The following is an 18,987-nucleotide window of genomic DNA, read 5'->3' on the forward strand; positions in this document are numbered from 1 at the left end:
AACAAGTAGAATACAGTAGTACTGTGGGGATTGGGGAGGGGTGATTGCATGAGAAGGAAAAGTACTAGCCACAACAAATTCCTTCCAGACATTCAAGGTCATCTTTTGTTTAGCACCAGCTGGAAGAACATGGGAGGATCCTGGACCGGAGTGGTCCATGTGATGAACTTGTGGGTGTGGGGATGAACCTTAACCTGGGTGAACTGTAGAAAAACTCGTATCCAGTCGACTAGTCCATATTCAACGTGGCTCTGTTGAGAAATTGGAACTTGGAAGAAGACCAAGGTTTGGACTCTGATTTATTTCTCGGATGTTAACTGGAATGCTGATATAGAATAGAATAACTTTATTTTCGCGTTGAATGCACACTACTAGGCATACATTAAAAGGGAATTCCGTTGCATACCGCTCTCAAAGGACCATCCCTTTCCCAAAGACCTAGAAGACCTGGCTTTGCCAACGGGCATGGGGAAGCCAGAAGGCGAAGAAGTAGCTTGACAAATTGATTGACGGGGAGGGAATTGTTTGTATATTGGGTTATTTTTTTTCTGAGGCACCGCGAGTCAACAAGCGGCCAATACAAATACGCGTGTGCGTGTGTAAATAGCGGGGCGAATAGTTTCGTCTCACTAAACTAGAGGAATTCCGCCAACCTCTCAAGGCGGATGTGAAACTTAACGGGGCGGGAGAAACTTGCAATATTTAATCGCCCAAAAAAAGCACGTTGCTCAAATCCCCTCAGAGAACCGCGCGAGGCGTTCTAACCGCCGCTTTCTATGAATGAAGCGGCGATTCCTCCCCGCCGCCCCATCCGCGAGCTCAAAACCCGAAGCCGCTTGATTGGCCAGGCAAAAAGCTCGCCCGCTTCGCCCGTAAGGGAAAACTTGACTCCGCCCTCAACGCGGGGGGGGAGGAGTCGGAAATCTCCATGGCGACGAAGCCGTCAAGAGTGACCTCGCGCGGAAGAGGAGGAGGAAGTGACGTCGCAAGCGGGCCTTCTTTTACGATAGAGGAGCGCTCGGCGGCTGGCGGGGCCTAGCGTGACCGAAGGCGCTCTTTGAGTGGTTGCCCTCCCCCCCCTTTCTTTTACCGCCATGGAGATTCCGCCCCCGCCGCTGTTGCCCCCGCCTGAAGGTGAGTCCCTATGACACCTCAGAGGGTGGCGGGGCACAAAGTCGCGGTGTGTGTCTGTTGTGTGTGTGTCTGTGTGTAATAAGCCAGGGCAGCTTCGACTATCTGCAAACCTGCCTTAATGGTGGGGAGGGTGCTTCATAACGACGTCGTGACTTTTGGCTTGTTGTAGAAACTAGGCTTCAAAGGGGTTTAGAGGCACTCCGCACATGCTCAGGGGCCTCGAGGGGAAAGTTCGGCCCAGTTGACTGTGCTTGCCAAGGGCAGGAGGCTTCCACCAACTGAAAATGGGAAAGGGGCTGTTAGTATGCTTTTATATTTTCATTGGTGTTGATATTTAATCCATTTTTACACTGCTTTTTAATTCTTGTTACTATTCTGAGCCGCCCAAAATCCACTGGGGTTGGGTGGCATATAAATTTTACTAATAAATAAATAATAAACAATGTTTGAACATAACATTAACCTTAGAGCCAGGCTGCCTTAAATTCTTTCCCCTAGCTTTCAAAAACCTGGTAACTTTTATGCCCACCTGCACACACAATGCAGCGCTGGCAGGATTGACAGGTGCCAGATGGTATGATGGAGAGGTGACCTGCTTGAGCAGAACACCAGAATAGTTCATCCTTTCTATGCCAGCTGTTCAGCTGCATTTTGTTTTCTTGGTATAAAAGGGATGAGTAGTTTGAATGGTCCTTAGCTCTCGATGTGCCAGAGTAGCCAACACTTGATGGTTTGAAACAATCAGCATGTTTATTCTTGTAAGAAAGGTTGATCAGAAAAGATGTAAAATTACAAAATCTAAATCTAAAAAAGTCTTTTTGATAAAAGGTGAAATGAAGCAAGGAGGATAGAATCTGAAAGTACATATGTGAAATAGACCCTCGTATTTAGATTTTTTTTAAAAATATATGACCTACTGTAGAATCAATCTGGCCACTTTAGGCAGCACACTGTCAGATTATTTAGGATAGGTTTTTTTGTAATTGTACAATTGGTATGTTTCCTGTTTTGGTGATTGCCCATAGTACTCCTTAAATCATGTTTTATATCTATGGTGATTAAGTAGAGGTGATTTCTTAATTTATAAACGCACAGTGATATCTTTTCTTACTCTTACTCCTCCTTTTTCACAGATCAAGAACTACGCAATGTCATTGACAAACTGGCCCAGTTTGTGGCACGGAATGGCCCTGAGTTTGAAAAGATGACAATGGAGAAGCAAAAGGAAAATCCTAAGTTCTCATTTCTATTTGGAGGAGATTTCTATGGCTATTACAAATACAAGCTGGCTCTGGAGCAGCAACAGTGTGAGTTGAAGGTGGCAAGAGAATTTGCTGTCGGTAATATCAACTATTCAAAACATACCATATCAGCAATGTCAAGAGACTATAAAATTGTTGTATTATTTGACATTAGTTCTTGGGTTAGTTACATTGCCTCTTTTCTGCCCACTGGGATGCTCCATAATATTTTTGGGGAGAACAGATGAAATTTGCTGCATTCAATTAAACCGTTAGGAGACCATTAATTTTTTTAAAATGTAGCATTCAAGCTAGATGTAATCTAAGAAGCTAGATACTCTTGTCTTGGTTTTTTATTTGCTATGTATCTTAATTTGAAGAGCTGCTTGGATTTTCCCCCTTCATTCTGAAGCTTAAACATACTTGGGGATTGCTGAAGGTTGTAGAAAAAAAGCAAGTATGTCACTTGCATATATTGAAATTGATCCAGATCATTTTAGAGCAAAACTGCTGTCTACCTGTTAATATTTTAGCTGAAGATCCCAATTTTTTTGGATAACTTCAGAATTACTTGGGCATAAAAATCAATAATAAGTACAGCTTTTGCTGACTAGCAAAAGGTAGGGAAAAGAACCCAGGAATCCTCATTTCCAAGAAGCCATTTTTAAAAACCACTCTCTAGATCCTTACTTCTAGAGAAAGTAGTTTCCCTTATCGGGATGAGAAATTTTCCACCTGCACCATGCTGTTTGCCAAATGTTTGTTGGGTTTTGAAAATTAGGGAAGAGTATATGGTCCAATATTCAGACATGGCTATCTTACGGGTCTTCTGTGCTCCTCTTTTATAGTATTGTGCAAACAAGGTCAAGATATTGAGGCTGCCCCACCAATTCAGCCGATTCCCCAGCCAACTTTGGCTCCTGCTGCCCCTATTGCCACTCCTCAGGGGACTCCTTCAATGGAGGAATTGATCCAGCAAAGCCAATGGAATCTGCAGCAACAGGAGCAGCACCTTCTTGCCCTGAGACAGGTATGGATTTGACAAAAGTATTGTTGATCTGAGACTTGGGAATGGTTTGGGCAAGCCATCATGAATCATGCCAATCTATGTTCTGATATAACTCTACATCAAAGTTGTAATGTACTTGGCAAATATTGTATTTATTTGCTTAAATTTATTTACTTACTTACTTACTTACTTACTTACTTACTTACTTACTTACTTACTTACTTACTAACTAACTAACTAACTAACTAACTAACTAACTTACTTATGTGCTTAAATTTATAAGCTGCTCTTCCCCAGTGTGGCATACAACAAATACAAAAAATTTCCTGTGGAATATGCTGAATATGTTAAGAAAGATATGAAAATGATTCATTCAGAAGTATATTGCCCAATATGTTTAGAATACAGGCTATTTCAACGATGCTGAAGAATTGTTACCAAGTATTATCTTGTTTTTCTTACACCCTCTCCAAAGACTTTTCTTAAAGTATGGGGGCTGAATCTACCAAGAACCTAAATGGAGTACTTTTTCTGGTGTTCTTGTTTGGGTGGATTCTTCCTTTGTGATTTGGTTTTGGGCAGTCAAATTGCTTTCTTTGAGGGAAAGAAAAGGAGTATTTTTAGCAACTTTACAGCTTAAGAAGAGCAAATTGTAGTTTAAAAGAAAGGACTGCCTCTGCTTATGGATCATTAAATGTCAGAAGTGTTACAGTAAACATGATTTCTAAGTAGGAAAATTTAGAGATTCTGCTACATGGTGATTTGAGTTGTCCTCTTCAATTCTCGGTTTTAGGAGCAGATCACCTCTGCAATAGCTGTGGGCATTGAGCAACAAATGCAGAAAGTCTTGGAAGAAACCCAACTGGACATGAATGAGTTTGATAACTTGCTACAACCAATCATTGACACGTGCACCAAAGATGCTATCTCCGTAAGTAATGGCAAATTCAGAGCAAAGTGGTATCTGGTACAAAGATAAAACGTTTATTACATGTTTGAAGAAGATTCCCCAATGGTCATGAAATTCCCTTTAAATATTAGTAAGAGTTAGAAATCAAGTTCCATCTATTTTGATTATTCTCTAGAGTAGGGGTCTCCAACCTTGGCAACTCTAAGTTTGGCGGACCTCAACTCCCACAATTCCCCAGCCAGCAAAGCAAAGCTGGCTAGAGAATTCTGGGAGTTGAAGTCCTCTAGGCTTAAAGTTGCTAACGTTGGAAACTCCTGCTCCAGAGCAGCGTTTCCACCATAGCTTTAAGATATGTGGAGTACTAACAGTAGAACAGTGAAGTGGGTCTGTATCTTGAGCAGATATCTACAAAACTGGAAAAGTTATTAAAATTGAGCTAAGACTGACAAACTACTACATTCAAATTGAAATAGCTCACAACGTTCTGATACAGCCGCCCCGAGTCTTCGGAGAGGGGCAGCATACAAATCTAATAAATTATTATTATTATTATTATTATTATTATTATTATTATTATTATTAACTCATTAGATAAGAAAGTGAATTCTTGGGTGAAGTATGAATCCATGTAATGATCTCCAATTATTTGTTATAACTTGTAATTTCAGTCTTTGATTTCTACTGTCTGGACCACTATGACTGCTGTATTGTCAGGGGTTCATGATATAGTTATTAGCATAAAAGATAACCATTCTTTGCACCTTCATACACCCTCCTTGTGCTTTTCATGTGCTCTCCCTGACCTCCATGGCCACATCCTCCCCCACCCGGTAGCAGCCACTTTCCTGTGTGCAGTTTGCAACTTCCTGACTGCTTCCCCAGTGGCTTTAGCTATGAGAGGCCAGTAGAAAATTTCCCACGTAGACTAATAACTGTGGGAGTTGGTTAAAATTAGGAATAGCATTTAGACTACCTCTTCACCGTGCTTTATAGCCTTCTCTAAGCGGTTTACAGAGTCAGAATATATTGCCCCCAACAATCTGGGTTATCCACCTCGGAAAGATGGAAGGCTGAGTCAGCCTTGAGCCTGGTGAGATTCGATCTGCCCAAACTGCTGGCAGTTGGTGACCAGCAGAGGTAGCCTGAAGGACTGCACTCTAACCACTGTACCATCATGCTCCTGCAGCACAGGACTGCAGAAATTGCTGCTGGTAAGCAATGCAGTCATTTTTTAACAATTGCATTGCTTAGTAGCAAAAATCACAGTCCCAAAAATCATAACCTTGATGGGGTCAAAAACATCATCTGTTTGAAGTCACACCACTCACACAAGAGACCTAAATCCAGTGAAAGTCCCCCTTGAATTCCATCAATCTTTATCTAGCACCAATTTGCCTTGACCGTTACTAGACCAGATTCTTGTGTATAGGAGCATCAAATAAGTTTGTAACATTTTTGAACTCCATCCTTGGGGTGGGGTGGCATGGGGGTTGCGCCTGATCTTTTTAATGAACATGAACTTTTATTTAAAAGTTGGCAAACTTTCACACCTTTTTATATTCTCAGGCTGGAAAGAACTGGATGTTCAGTAATGCCAAGTCTCCCCAGCATTGTGAACTAATGGCTGAGCACCTGCGCAATCAGATCACTGCCGAGGGGGCACATTTTGAGCTGCGACTACATTTAATCTATCTGATTAACGACGTCCTCCACCATTGGTGAGAAGTGGATCTTTCTGGGCCCATTCTTAGGTTCCCAGGGCAAAGGAATGGATGAGGAATGCTTGCTCAGTTGCACTTTGAAAGATAGTTTCCAGGAGTTACTATTCTGCATGTCATACTGGCACTGTGGAGAATTTAAAGACATATACTCCATAGTTCACTTAGGTCACGCGTATCAAACTTGTTCAGTCATGTGACATTTTGCAACGTTCTTTCCATTCATGGAGCTGGGGTGGGCATAGCCTATGTGTGATGGATCTGGCCTGTGGGCCACCACTTTGACACCCCTGACTTAAATAATTCTACTAATCATTTGTAAAGCAATCTGAAATGGTAACTAAAACTCCTATTTTAAATGCCAAATATTAAGTAAAAAATATTTTGGCTGAAAAACTTCAACAAATTATGAAAAATAGGGAATCAAATTGCCCCTTTCTCTTCATGGCATCGGACCAGAATACCTCCGGGACTGCCTTCTGCCACACGAATCCCAGTGACCGGTTAGGTCCCACAGAGTGGGCCTTCTCCGGGTCCCGTCGACTAAACAATGTCGTTTGGCCTTCTCTGTGGCGGCCACGACCCTCTGGAACCAGCTCCCCCCAGAGATCAGAACTGCCCCCACCCTCCTTGCCTTTCGTAAAGTTCTTAAGACCCATCTCTGCCGTCAGGCATGGGGGAAGTGACATACAGTGGTCCCTCGATCATCGCGAGGGTTCCGTTCCAGGACCCCAAGCGATGATCGATTTTTCGCGAAGTAGCGGTGCGGAAGTAAAAACACCATCTGCGCATGCGCAGATGGTGTTTTTACTTCCACCGCCGCCCACCCTTCGCCCGCCCACCCCGTTGCTCGCGCCTGGGGTTTCCCCGCGCGCGTGCCGCCCGCCCGCCCACGCTGTTGCTGGGGCCGCTTCCCAGCTGGGGAGCGGAGCTGGGGTGTCCCCAAGCACGCGCGCACCGCCCGCCCACCCACGCTGTTGCTGGGGCCGCTTCCCAGCTGGGGAGCGGAGCTGGGGTTTCCCCAAGCGCGCGCGCACCGCCCGCCCGCCCACGCTGTTGCTGGGGCCGCTTCCCAGCTGGGGAGCGGAGCTGGGGTGTCCCCGCGTGTGCCGCCCGCCCGCCCACGCCGTTGCTCGCGCTGCCGCTGGGGTCTTACCGGGGCAAGAGGGGGAAGACCCAGGGAAGCCGCCCAGCTTCCCAGCTGGGGAACTCCACCATCTACGCATGCGTGGCCATAGAAAAAAGGCACGCATGCGCAGATGGTGGAGTTTACTTCCGGGTTGAAAACTCGCGAAATAGCCCTTTCGCGATGCTCGAGGACGCGAAACTCGAGGGTTCACTGTATCTCCCCTGGGCTTATACAGTTTCTACATGGTATGTTTGTGTGTTTGTTTGCTTTTAATAATGGGGTTTTTAGTGTTTTTAAATTATTAGATTTGTTCTTACATTGTTCTTGTTATTGTTGTGAGCCGAGTCTACGGAGAGGGGCGGCATACAAATCTAATAAATAAATAAATAAATAAATAAATAAATAAATTTGATATAGGTGTAGGGGGGGGGGAGGCTTTGCATCTGTATTATATTTGCTTGACAGACATATAGAGGAACCTAGGATGTAGTAAGCGTGCACATGCCTTGAAATGCTTTAGTTGTCCAGGTCAAGAACTCTGCATACTTAAAATAATCTCCTCCTCTAACACTGCCCTTGTCCTTGCCTTGCTTTCAGCCAGCGGAAGCAACAACGTGATCTCCTGGCAGCCCTGCAAAAAGTGGTGGTGCCCATTTACTGCACTAGCTTCCTGGCTGTGGAGGAGGACAAACAACAGAAGATTGCCAGGGTGAGCAGTTCGGCTTTACTTCAGGGGCAGCCAAGCGCTTGCCTGAAGTCCGGCCTGCCAAGTAACAGCCTTTCTCTTCCTCTTGATTTCCCACAGCTCCTTCAGCTGTGGGAGAAAAATGGCTACTTTGATGAATCGATTATCCAGCAGCTCCAGAGTCCAGCCCTTGGACTCGGGCAGTATCAGGTAAGTCCTAGCCCTAGATTTTAGCAAGGAAAGGCTTGGTAGAAAGGGTGCTGGGTTAGGTTTAGTCTGAGCCGGCTGTTGACCTCAGGTCTACATTCATTCTTTGTTTTAAAAGAACCCCATCTTTTTTGATTTACAATGTAAGGAATGTTAATAGCCAGTTTGAAAAATTAAGTAGTGCTAGAAAATTTTGAGATAGGAATGAATTCTTGGTGAAATTATTGCATTAAGGCATCCTATTGCTGCTCACTGCAACTATTGCTCTGGATTTCTCACAGAAGTTGAACTCTAGGCAGCTACTGTTCACAGGCTCTTGACTGTACATTAAGCAACCCAATTTTATATATACTGTACTGTGATAGCCAATAATTATCAGTAGTGGTGGGATCCTGACGGTTTAACAACCAATTTGGTGATGGCACAGTTTGCACGTGCGTGCTTTGCGCTTGCACATGCCTGACCCATACTGTGCTCACCTGTGCAGTTTTACAAAAACTTACCTTCCGCGCTGCTGCTGGGGAGACACACAGCTGAGCCTCTGCTGCAGGAATCAGCTGAGAAGAGACAGGTCCATAGAGCACAGGGCTGGCCAGGTAGCACCACCTGATCATCGGAGCAAACCGGTTTGCTCCTAACTGATTGTCGGAGCATCCTGTTTGCCCAAACCAGTTTGAACCATAAACGGGTCACTGGTTTATGGAATTCACTTCCAGAAGAGGTCGGGACAGCTGTCAGTCTGGATAGCTTTAAGGCAGGATTAGACAGATTCATTGATGCCAAGTGTATTAGTGGTTATTGAAACGGATGTCCATGTGCTGCCTCTATGTTGGTTGAGGCAGGCAGGATTCCTTTGAGTACCATTTGTTGGGGGTCAAGGGAAAGGGAGGGTTTTGCCTTCTCTTTCTACTTAAGATCCCCACGGACAATTGGTGGCCCACTGTGTGACACAGAATGCTGGACTCGATGAGCTTTGGCCCGATTCAGCGTGGCTCTTCTTATGTTCTTACATTCTTTTGAACCAGTAGTATCTTCCCTCTGCTCTCATGTCTTCGGCCAAATTACGTCTGCTGCTCATCTAAGCGAAACCTGCTACAATCTCTTAGGTTTCATTGTGGCTCACAAAGAAAAATACATTTTTCAGAACATAGTTGCTGATAGTGGCTAAGTAATAATTACATTGTGTAATATCACTACTTGAAAGGCCTGGGATCTTGCCAGCCTTCTGTCAGGTAGAATAACAGAGTTTGAAGGGACTTTAGAGGTCTTCTAGTCCAACCCCCTTCTCAAGCAGGAAACCCTATACCAGTGATGGCGAATCTATGGCACGGGTGCCACAGCTAGCATATGGACCCATATCGGCTGGCACATGGGCCGTTGCCCTAGCTCAGCTCCAACATGCATGTGTGTGCCAGCCAGCTGTTTTTGCCCTCCTCAGACATTGAATGATGGGTGCGGGCATTTACGCATGTGTGATAGCACGCACCACACTCAGCCCCCAAGGGAAAAAGATTCACCATTACAAATGGTATCTGGTCTCTTCTTAAAAACTTTCAGTATTGGAGCACCCATAATTTCTGGAGGCAAGTTGTTCCACTGATTAATTGTTCCAACTGTCAGAAAATTACCGGAAATTTATAGACTTGAGATTGTTGTTAGAATAGAATAGAATAGAATAGAATTTTTTATTGACCAAGTGTGATTGGACACACAAGGAATTTGTCTTGGTGCATATGCTCTCAACGTACATAAAATAAAATATACATTTGTCAAGAATCATGTGGTACAACACTTAATGATTGTCATAGGGGTCAAATAAGCAGTGAAGAAGCAATATTAATAAAAATCTTAGGATATACGCAACAAGTTACAGTCATACAGTCAACATGGGAGGAAATGGGTGATAGGAATGATGAGAAAAACTGGTAGAATAGAAGTGCAGATTTAGTAGAAAGTCTGACAGTGTTGAGGGAATAAAACCTGTTTCCTTTATTTCAGTATACTATCAATATACAGACATGTAAGCTGCATTTTAAAAAAAATGAAATTAACTTAGTAACTGAACTAATCCCTTTTCATTTTTCCCAACCCAACGGATTGTTGGATACAAATCACATGAAGTGGCTTGGACCTCCTTTTTACTGGTAGGATAACTCCAAAAACGTAACCGAACCATATTAATATGGCAAAGGAGGTTTGCTAAAGAAATACAAAATGGAGGGTTACATCAGACTTGGTTTGTGGAGAAAAGCATGGTGCGATGCATCCTTAAGATGGATGGAGGCTGTTGGGGAGAGATTGGAATACTGTTGATTTCTCCATTTGAAGATGCCTTCCGTTGTCCATGCGATCTGGGCCAGAACATATGCAGCCTGCCCTGTGCTTCCCAGCACACATATATGCAAATGCTCATGAGGGTAAAGCAGAAACACACAAACAAAAACACAGCAGCTATTGAGCCGGGATGGCGCAGCAGGTAGAGTGCTGTACTGCAGGCCACTGAAGCTGACTGTAGATCTGCAGGTCAGCGGTTCAAATCTCCTCACCGGCTCAAGGTTGACTCAGCCTTCCATCCTTCCAAAGTGGGTAAAATGAGGACCCAGATTGTGGGGGTAACATGCTGGCTCTGTTAAAAAGTGTTATTGCTAACATGTTGTAAGCCGCCCTGAATCTAAGGAGAACAGCGGCATAAAAAATCAAATAGATAGATAAATAAATAAATTATGCAGACTAAAATGTTGATGCCGATAAAGGCTCTCTAGTAACAATCTTGTGTGCGTTTGCCTTTGATGGAATGTAATACGCTGGATTTCCAGAAGGGACAGGGTACATTCCGGAGGAATAAGAGCCCGCTTAGTCCAAATATTTTATACAGGAGGAAAGAAGGTGAAGACAGCCTGTCCCTAATGGTTCTCAAAGTGTATGGTAGATGCCAGCGGTGGGTTACGAGCCGGAACGCTAAATTGAGCTCGCTGCCGCAGCTCATAAGTGCTTACAGGGCCAGCATGATTTTGCTTCTGCACCTGTGGAGGCAGCAAAATCATGCACAGAGCCACAGGTGTGCCTGTGTTTCGGCATGCGCGGAAGCAAAAAAAATCCTCGCCGAAATGGGCGCACCTGCAGCTCCATGCGCGATTGTGCTATTTCCACGTGCAGAAGGAAAATCGCGCTGGCCCTGCAAGCACTTATGAGCCGTGACGGCAAGCACAATTTAGCGTTTTGGCTCGTAGCCCTCCGCTGGTAGATGCAGATAGTAGAGTGGTTCGGTTTGGCAAGATTCCATCTGTGGGAGTGAATCCATAAAAAATTCAGCTTGGAAGACTTTGTAGAGTGTTAACTTTGGAGTCTAACATGTAAATTATTTTAATTTACAAGTTACATTGAACTGAAAATTATAGTGAAAAGACAAAGTGGATTTAATAAGTTATGCTATCGAAATACTAAAACTAACTAATTGGGCTGAGTGTATTACACAAACCCAGGTGCTAGCTTGATAATTGATCTGATTACGGGCATTAGATGAAAAGAGCCATAGGAGGCAGAGAAAGGTACTTAGCATTGGCAGGGCTCTCAGTTATGGTATCGGTACCTTAAAACATCTTTCCTTTCGCAACCCTCTCTCCCCCTTCCCCTTTGCAGGCTACTCTGATCACAGAATATGCCAATGTTGTGCAGCCAATTCAGGTTGCCTTTCAGCAGCAGATTCAGAATTTGAAAACTCAGCATGAGGAGTTTGTCAGCAGCCTCACGCAGCAGCAGCAGCAACAGCAGCAGCCCCCGCCACCACCACAGTTGCAAATCCCCGCACTGGAAAGTGAGGGGAAAACGGCTCCTGCAGCCTTAGCTCCACCTCCAGCTACTTCTATTGCGCAAACAGGTACAGCTCTTCGGAGAGGACGGAGGGATTCGGTTTCTGCTGAGCCTCTAGGGCAGGGCTATCAAACTCAAGGCCCACTGGGCGGATACAGACTGTGGGGTTGGGGGGGGGGTTAGATCTGGCCCGTGGGGCCACCCTGGAAACAGCAAAGGACCAGCCTGCTGTGCCTCGGCCAGCGAAAAAGGAGCTTGGGAGGACCATGCGCAGTTGTCCCAGGTTCTATTTTCAGCCATGACAGCCTTCTCATTTCATTTCATTTTCATTTTATTGGATTTGAATGCTGCCCCTCTCCGTAGACTCGGGGCGGCTAACAACAGTAATAAAAACAACGTGCGACAATCCAATACTAAAGAAGCTAAAAACCCTTATTTTAAAAACCAATCATACATACAAACGTACCATACATAAATTGTGGAAGCCGAGGGGGAAAGAATATCTTAATTCCCCCATGCCTGACGACAAAGGTGGGTTTTAAGAAGCTTGCGAAAGGCAAGAAGGGTGGGGGCTATTCTAATCTCTGGGGGGAGTTGGTTCCAGAGGGCCGGGGCCGCCACAGAGAAGGCTCTTCCCCTGGGTCCCGCCAAACGACATTGTTTAGTTGACGGGACCCGGAGAAGGCCCACTCTGTGGGACCTAATTGGTTGCTGGGATTCGTGCGGCAGAAGGCGGTCCCGGAGATAACCTGGTCCGATGCCATGAAGGCCTTCTGCCAGCAAAAACAAAACTTGAGGGGCGGGGAGCAGGCCCAGGGGCCCATTTTTTCTGGCAGAGCACTCAGGCCACCAGAGGCACTCTGAACATGAGTCCTAGCCCCCCCCCCCGCCCCCCCCCCCGCCCTGTTGTGTGCGCTCCTTGTCCACCTCTGGTAATGTCAGATTCTGAGGAGGATGAGTCAGGCCCTTCTGGATACCCTGGACCAGTGGGTTTGCCAGCTGATGCAAAGAGTGAGGGAGAAATAGACCTGGGTGAACCCTTGGAACCACCAGGGGAGGCTGATATATCAATGGGGAATTGGTCCCAGTCAGAGGATGAAGAAGATACTATAGTGGATGACCCACTCTTGGATGCTAGATACAGGAGGTTGCTACTGAGAAGACAACAGACTTGTATTATAAAAGGAAATAAGCTTCCAGCTTTAACTCTTGGGGTTTGATGCCACTCCCAGCAAGTATAAAAGCAAAGGATCTTGGGAAATTTGGGGTGGGGTTTCAGCGTTTGGGGTGCTTGAAAATGCCCCCCCAACCCCCCAACCCCCTGATTTCTGCCTTGCTAAAAACGCTTTGCCAGATGCTGTATTACTGTTAGAAAATTGGTGAGCTGATTTTTATCTTTTATGCTTCATTCCCTTTCTTATCTCATTGGAATGCCATTAGGCCGAAGTTGGCGCCTTTCCCGCCACCTAATCTGATCATTTCGCCACAGTGAAAAAACACTCCCTGAACATTTTAAAACACTGCTTTCTGCTTGTAGTGCTGTGTTTTCAAATAAGGAGTGTAATTTAAAGTTGAAAATAACGGGTTTTAGCCATTGGCTTCAATCTGGAAGCCTGGGAATAGAACACCATCTCCCGAGGTCAAACACAATGGCCGCAATGAAATCGAGTTTGACATCCCTGCTCTAGATAACAGCTTCTAATCCTGGGTTTTTCAACCTTGGCAACTTGGAAGAGGCACGGACTTCAACTCCCAGATTTCCCAAGCCCAGTTTGGGCCGCATCTCTTCAAGCTGCCAAGGTTAAGAAACACCGCTCAACACTCCGGTTTGGCTGTCTTAGAACTTTGGGGATGCAGTTTGCGGACATTCTGAATATTAAGGACTAGACTTCATTAGATGGGATTATTCATTAAAACAAACGGCCTTGAGCAAATCTTTGAGGCAATGCCCTAAGCCAGGGGTCTCCAACCTCGGCAACTTTAAGACTTGTGGACTTCAACTCCCAGAATTCCTCTTCCAGCTTTGCTTTGCTGGCTGAGGAATTCTGGGAGTTGAAGTCCACAAGTCTTAAAGTTACCAAAGTTGGAGACGTCTGCCTTAAGCGATCTCCACTGGGCTGAGAGCTGGGGTGGCGCAGTGGTTAGAGTGCAGCACTGCATGTTACTTCAGCTAACTGCTAGCTGTAGTTCAGCAGTTCAAATCTCACCACCGGCTCAAGGTTGACTCAGCCTTCTATCCTTCTGAGGTGGGTAAAATAAAGGCCCAGATTGTTGGGCAATATGCTGATTAGAGAGGGCTGTAAAACCACTGTGAAGCGGTATATAAATCTAAATAATTATAATAAGGGGTTTTTTTTAGTTGTTTTAATATTGGATTGTTACATGCTGTTTTTTATCACTGTTGTTAGCCGCCCCGAGTCTACGGAGAGGGGCGGCATACAAATCAAATAAATAAATAAATAAACAAACAAACAAACAAATAAATAAATAAATAAATAAATAAATGCTGTTGCTAAGCTACTGCTATTATGCCCTGCACACGGAAGAGGCTCTCTTTGCTCATATTGGGCTTTGTTTTCAGATGAAGGGAAGGCTCAACTGCCCCTTGCAGGCTCCACAGAATACGAAGCCACCGGAGCTGGGCCTCCTGATCCTGCTGCAACTGGGCCTCGTGGACCTGGGCCTCATGAGCACATTCCTCCCAATAAGCCACCCTGGTTTGATCAGCCGCATCCTGTAACACCTTGGGGCCAACAGCAGGTACTAGTAGAAGGTCTGGGATGTTATCGAGTGGGAAGTATTTCTGGACGTTAAGATCGCTTGTGGTGAAGCAGCATCTAGTCAAGCTCCTGGTTTTCTGAGCAGCCCTTCCCCCCCAGTCAACTTAACTCTGTCTTTCTTTCTGCAGCCCCCCGATCAGCCTCCCTTCCCACACCACCAGGGCCCTCCCCACTGTCCTCCATGGAACAGTAACCACGAGGGGATGTGGAATGAACAGAGGGAGCCCGGCTGGAACAATCAGCGTGAAGCCCCCTGGAACAACCAGCCAGACCCATCTTGGAATAATCAGTTTGAAGCCCCCTGGAACAACCAGCACGAGCAGCCGCCATGGGCCGGGGGCCAGAGAGAGCCCCCTTTCCGTATGCAGCGCCCACCTCACTTTAGAGGGCCTTTCCCCCCTCACCAACAGCACCCTCAATTCAACCAGCCTCCTCACCCACATAACTTCAACCGCTTCCCACCTCGCTTCATGCAGGATGACTTCCCCCCGCGGCATCCCTTCGAACGGCCTCCTTATCCACATCGCTTTGACTATCCTCAGGGGGATTTCCCTCAGGGTGAGTGGACAGTAGGGCTGGGGAGAACAGGGGGTTGTAGTCTCGATCGCTATACAGTAGTACCTCTAGATACGAGCTGCTCCACATGCGAGTATTCCAAGTTACGAGCTGAGACGTGAGCAAAATTTCTGTTTGACACCCGAGCTCAAATTCGGGATACGAGCCGAGCGTCCACTAGGTGGCGCAAGAATTCCATTTTTTCCAGTTATCGGCGCGAAAAGCCGAATCTAAATGCATTGGTTCGAGATACAAATTGATCGACATACGAGGTCGGCTCTGTCACGAATTAAACTCGTATGTCGAGGTACCACTGTACTGGTATGGCATTCGGTTTCCGTCAGAAGGGATCCTTTAACATTTTTGGCCTATTTGAGAAATCCTCAGTCTGCTTACAAGCAGCACCTGAACCATGGTAGCACAATGGTTAGAGTGCAGTACTGCAGGCTACTCTGCAGACTGCCAGATGACAGCAATTTGGCAGTTCAAACCTCCCCACCGGCTCAAGGTTGACTCAGCCTTCCATCCTTCTGAGGTGGGTAAAATGAGGAGCCTAATTGTTGGGGGCAATACAGTAGTACCTCTAGATACAAGCTGCTCCACATGCGAGTATTCCAAGTTACGAGCCGAGACACGAGCAAAATTTTGGAGGCTCGGGTTTGTAAGTGGAAAATGGTTCTTGAGAAGAGACAAAAAAATCTTGAACACCTGGTTGTTATCTAGAAAAGTTCAAGTCCAACTAATAAATACAAGTCCAACTAATAAATAAATAATAAATAAATAAATAAGGAGAGGCATTTGTGGGTAGAGGTACCACTGTATCTCCATTTTCTAATCTTGTTTCTGGACTAAAAGGGATTCCTGTCTGTTTTCTGTTCTCTGACTTGTTATTTGCACAAGTTCATTTTCAGAAGGCTGCCTTGACTCATTTCAAGTTTGAACCTCGTATTCCTTTCCAGAAATTGGACCCCCTCACCACCACCCAGGGCACCGCATGCCACATCCTGGAATAAGCGAGCACCCTCCGTGGGGTGGGCCACAGCATCCTGACTTTGGACCTCCTCCCCATGGCTTCAATGGACAGCCACCTCACATGCGCAGGCAGGGGCCTCCTCACGTTAACCACGACGACCCCAGCCTGGTGCCAAACGTCCCTTACTTTGATCTCCCTGCTGGACTCATGGCTCCTCTTGTCAAAGTAAATGCTTTCAGTAGTTGATTTGGGAAGGACTGGATTATGTATGGGCTCTCCAAGGGAAACCTCTGTATTGTCCCAAGCATATGAATGCTTCTCCTGAATGGTTGCAGGAGAGGCAAAGGATCTGAGCTGATAACTAATCAGGGTTAGGAACCTAACTTCTTTTAACGCCAGGTAACTCGTTTCCATTTGTGACTTCTCCTTGAGGCAGTTACCGGAAGTTTAGCTCCATTCATATTACAAGGTCTTGTTTTTTTAAGGGTCCAGTTTTTGTAAGTGCCTCATTTGAGTCTGATTTTATTTTTCTTCTTTTAGCTGGAAGATCACGAGTACAAGCCATTGGATCCCAAGGACATCCGCCTGCCCCCTCCAATGCCTCCCAGTGAGAGATTATTGGCTGCAGTTGAAGCCTTTTATAGTCCCCCATCCCATGACAGGCCAAGGAACAGGTAAAAGAGATTGAGCTAGGCCTAAGTGTTCTACCGATACTGCAGTCTTCTTGATGGTTTTAATTTCTGACTGCTCCAAATCTGGAGAATTTCTAGACCGTTGGTGTTTTCAGATTATAGCAGGAAATGCCATGAACTTTCATCTTTACAGAAGTAGAGTCCGGTGAGGTCCACAAGGGCCTTCTTTGCTTTTGCACCTGCCCTCTAGAACATTTTGACCCCCTAGCGTCAGGTCTGCTCCAATCCTCCTGACCTTCCTTAAAAGCCTAAAGACCTGGTTCTGCTGTGGTGGTGCAGTGGTTAGAATGCAGTACTGCAGGCTACTTCTGCTGACTGCTTGAAATTTGGCAAATCAAACCTCACCAGGCTTTAAAATTGACTCAGCCTTCCATCTTTCTGAGGAGCCAGATTGTTGGGGGCAATAGACTGACTCTGTAAACCGCTTAGAGCTGTAAAAGCACTGTGGAGTGGTATATAAGTCTAAGCGCTATTGACGTTGCATAGTTGGCTTGGGGCTCTAAAGGAAGGACTTTGAATTGGAGGTGGCTTATAGATTAACATCAGATCCTACCTCCCCTCCGCCCATTTGTTAACTATCTTATTTGGTATTTTATATTTTATAGCTTTGTAGCATTCCATTTATATAGTTGTATTTTTTTAATACTGCAAGTCACCCAGTTACTCTATGGTAAAATGGGCAGCCAATACAGTTGATCAACAAACAGTCAGTCTGATTTTTCTCTCCCCGTTCCCCTTTGTCTACTTGTTTTCTTATTTCAGTGAGGGCTGGGAGCAGAATGGACTGTATGAGTTCTTTAGAGCAAAGATGCGAGCCCGCCGCCGCAAAGGGCAAGAGAAAAGAAACAGGTAGCGGTTTCATTCATGCTATCCTACTGAAAGTACAAAATCTCATAGACAAGGTTGAATTTTCAACACTGTCAGTACAGTATAGTACAGTACAGTAGTAAGTTGTGAATGCTCCAACATTGGAAGTTTTTAAGATTTTGGATAACCATTTGTCTGAAGTGGTACAGGGTTTCCTGTCTGAGCAGGGGGTTGGACTAGAAAACCTCCAAAATCCCTTCCAACTTTGTTATTCTGTTCTGTTCTGTTTTGCTCTGCTCTACTGTACTGTACTCTACATGTGATGCCTAAATGCAGAAACTTCTGTTTTTGCATAGGTCCAAATTTAGTTACAGATAGGCAGAATATGTCTCAATCATAAATACTTTCTCAAACATAAAAAAGGAGCCATGGTGGCAGAGAGTGTGCAGTAGTGCAGGCTACCTCTGCTCAGTACGAGCAGTTTGGCAGTTCAGATCTCACCAGGCTCAAGGTTGACTCAGCCTTCCATCCTTCCAAGGTGGGTAAAATGAGGACCCAGATTGTTGGGGGCAATATATGCTGACTCTGTAAACTGCTTAGAAAGGGATGTAAAGCACTCTGAAGCTGTATATAAGTCTAAATGCTACTGCTATACAGTATATGTGATCTTATTTTAGGCTGGCAACACTTGGCATGCAAACCCCTCATTTTAACAAAGTTTACAGGATTGTGAAAGGTATCAAGTATTTCACCTTCCAAAACTTTTTTTTTTTTTGGCCTGGCCTATGAATGTGCATCAGGCCTGGATCAAATTTTAAATTCAGATCCACTTCTGATATTCATGTTGCTACATACACCTGCAGGCTGCTTTTTCCAGTATCGGTTAAAGAGGTATTTTTACTTCCTCCTTTTTCCGGTGCAGTGGCCCTTCACAATCCCGCAGCAGGTCTAAAAGCAGAGGACAGTCTTCTTCCCGCTCCAATTCAAGGTCTTCAAAATCCTCTGGCTCATATTCAAGGTCTCGCTCTCGATCCTGCTCCAGATCAAGGTCCTACTCCCGATCTCAATCCAGGTAAAATACATGGGGGAGGAAACTAGGTTTAGAAAGACTGTTGGGAAGATTTTTCTACTTGGCTAGCGATGGCCATTTTGTACTTGAATGTTATTGTTGGAAAACTACAGAAGTGGTGTTTGTGTAAGTTGTAGCTCTTGTGTTAAATTTATGTTTTACCTACAAAGAAATAAAGGGAGACTAATATAGATTTATTTCAGGCTATTTGGCTCTCATCAGAACCCAGAATGTTTGCATGTTAGGTAGATGTATTAATCTCTGAGCC

The 18,987-nt window shown here is 45.2% G+C and overlaps 1 protein-coding gene across 7 annotated transcripts in view; it reads left to right on the forward strand.

Moving 5' to 3' along the window:
- Positions 1–152: 152 nt before the first annotated feature.
- The window catches only part of CHERP (calcium homeostasis endoplasmic reticulum protein), a 21,702-nt gene continuing 2,867 nt past the window's right edge, over positions 153–18,987 (forward strand). The window contains exons 1-14 of one of the 7 annotated variants that reach the window (XM_070748308.1): positions 153–285; positions 2,268–2,441; positions 3,224–3,405; positions 4,178–4,315; positions 5,861–6,012; positions 7,739–7,850; positions 7,947–8,036; positions 11,673–11,910; positions 14,425–14,603; positions 14,752–15,181; positions 16,138–16,376; positions 16,692–16,825; positions 17,606–17,692; positions 18,573–18,722. In XM_070748308.1, the coding sequence (XP_070604409.1) occupies positions 2,339–2,441; positions 3,224–3,405; positions 4,178–4,315; positions 5,861–6,012; positions 7,739–7,850; positions 7,947–8,036; positions 11,673–11,910; positions 14,425–14,603; positions 14,752–15,181; positions 16,138–16,376; positions 16,692–16,825; positions 17,606–17,692; positions 18,573–18,722 (2,234 nt within the window). In that variant the 5' untranslated portion in view covers positions 153–285; positions 2,268–2,338. Of the gene's footprint in view, positions 286–866; positions 1,135–2,267; positions 2,475–3,223; positions 3,406–4,177; positions 4,316–5,860; positions 6,013–7,738; positions 7,851–7,946; positions 8,037–11,672; positions 11,911–14,424; positions 14,604–14,751; positions 15,182–16,137; positions 16,377–16,691; positions 16,826–17,605; positions 17,693–18,572; positions 18,723–18,987 lie in introns of those variants that run through there. The other 6 variants (XM_070748334.1, XM_070748299.1, XM_070748290.1 and 3 more) reach the window with 6 other exon arrangements.

Source organism: Erythrolamprus reginae, chromosome 1 (assembly GCF_031021105.1).
Source record: "Erythrolamprus reginae isolate rEryReg1 chromosome 1, rEryReg1.hap1, whole genome shotgun sequence".
NCBI lineage: Eukaryota > Metazoa > Chordata > Lepidosauria > Squamata > Dipsadidae > Erythrolamprus > Erythrolamprus reginae.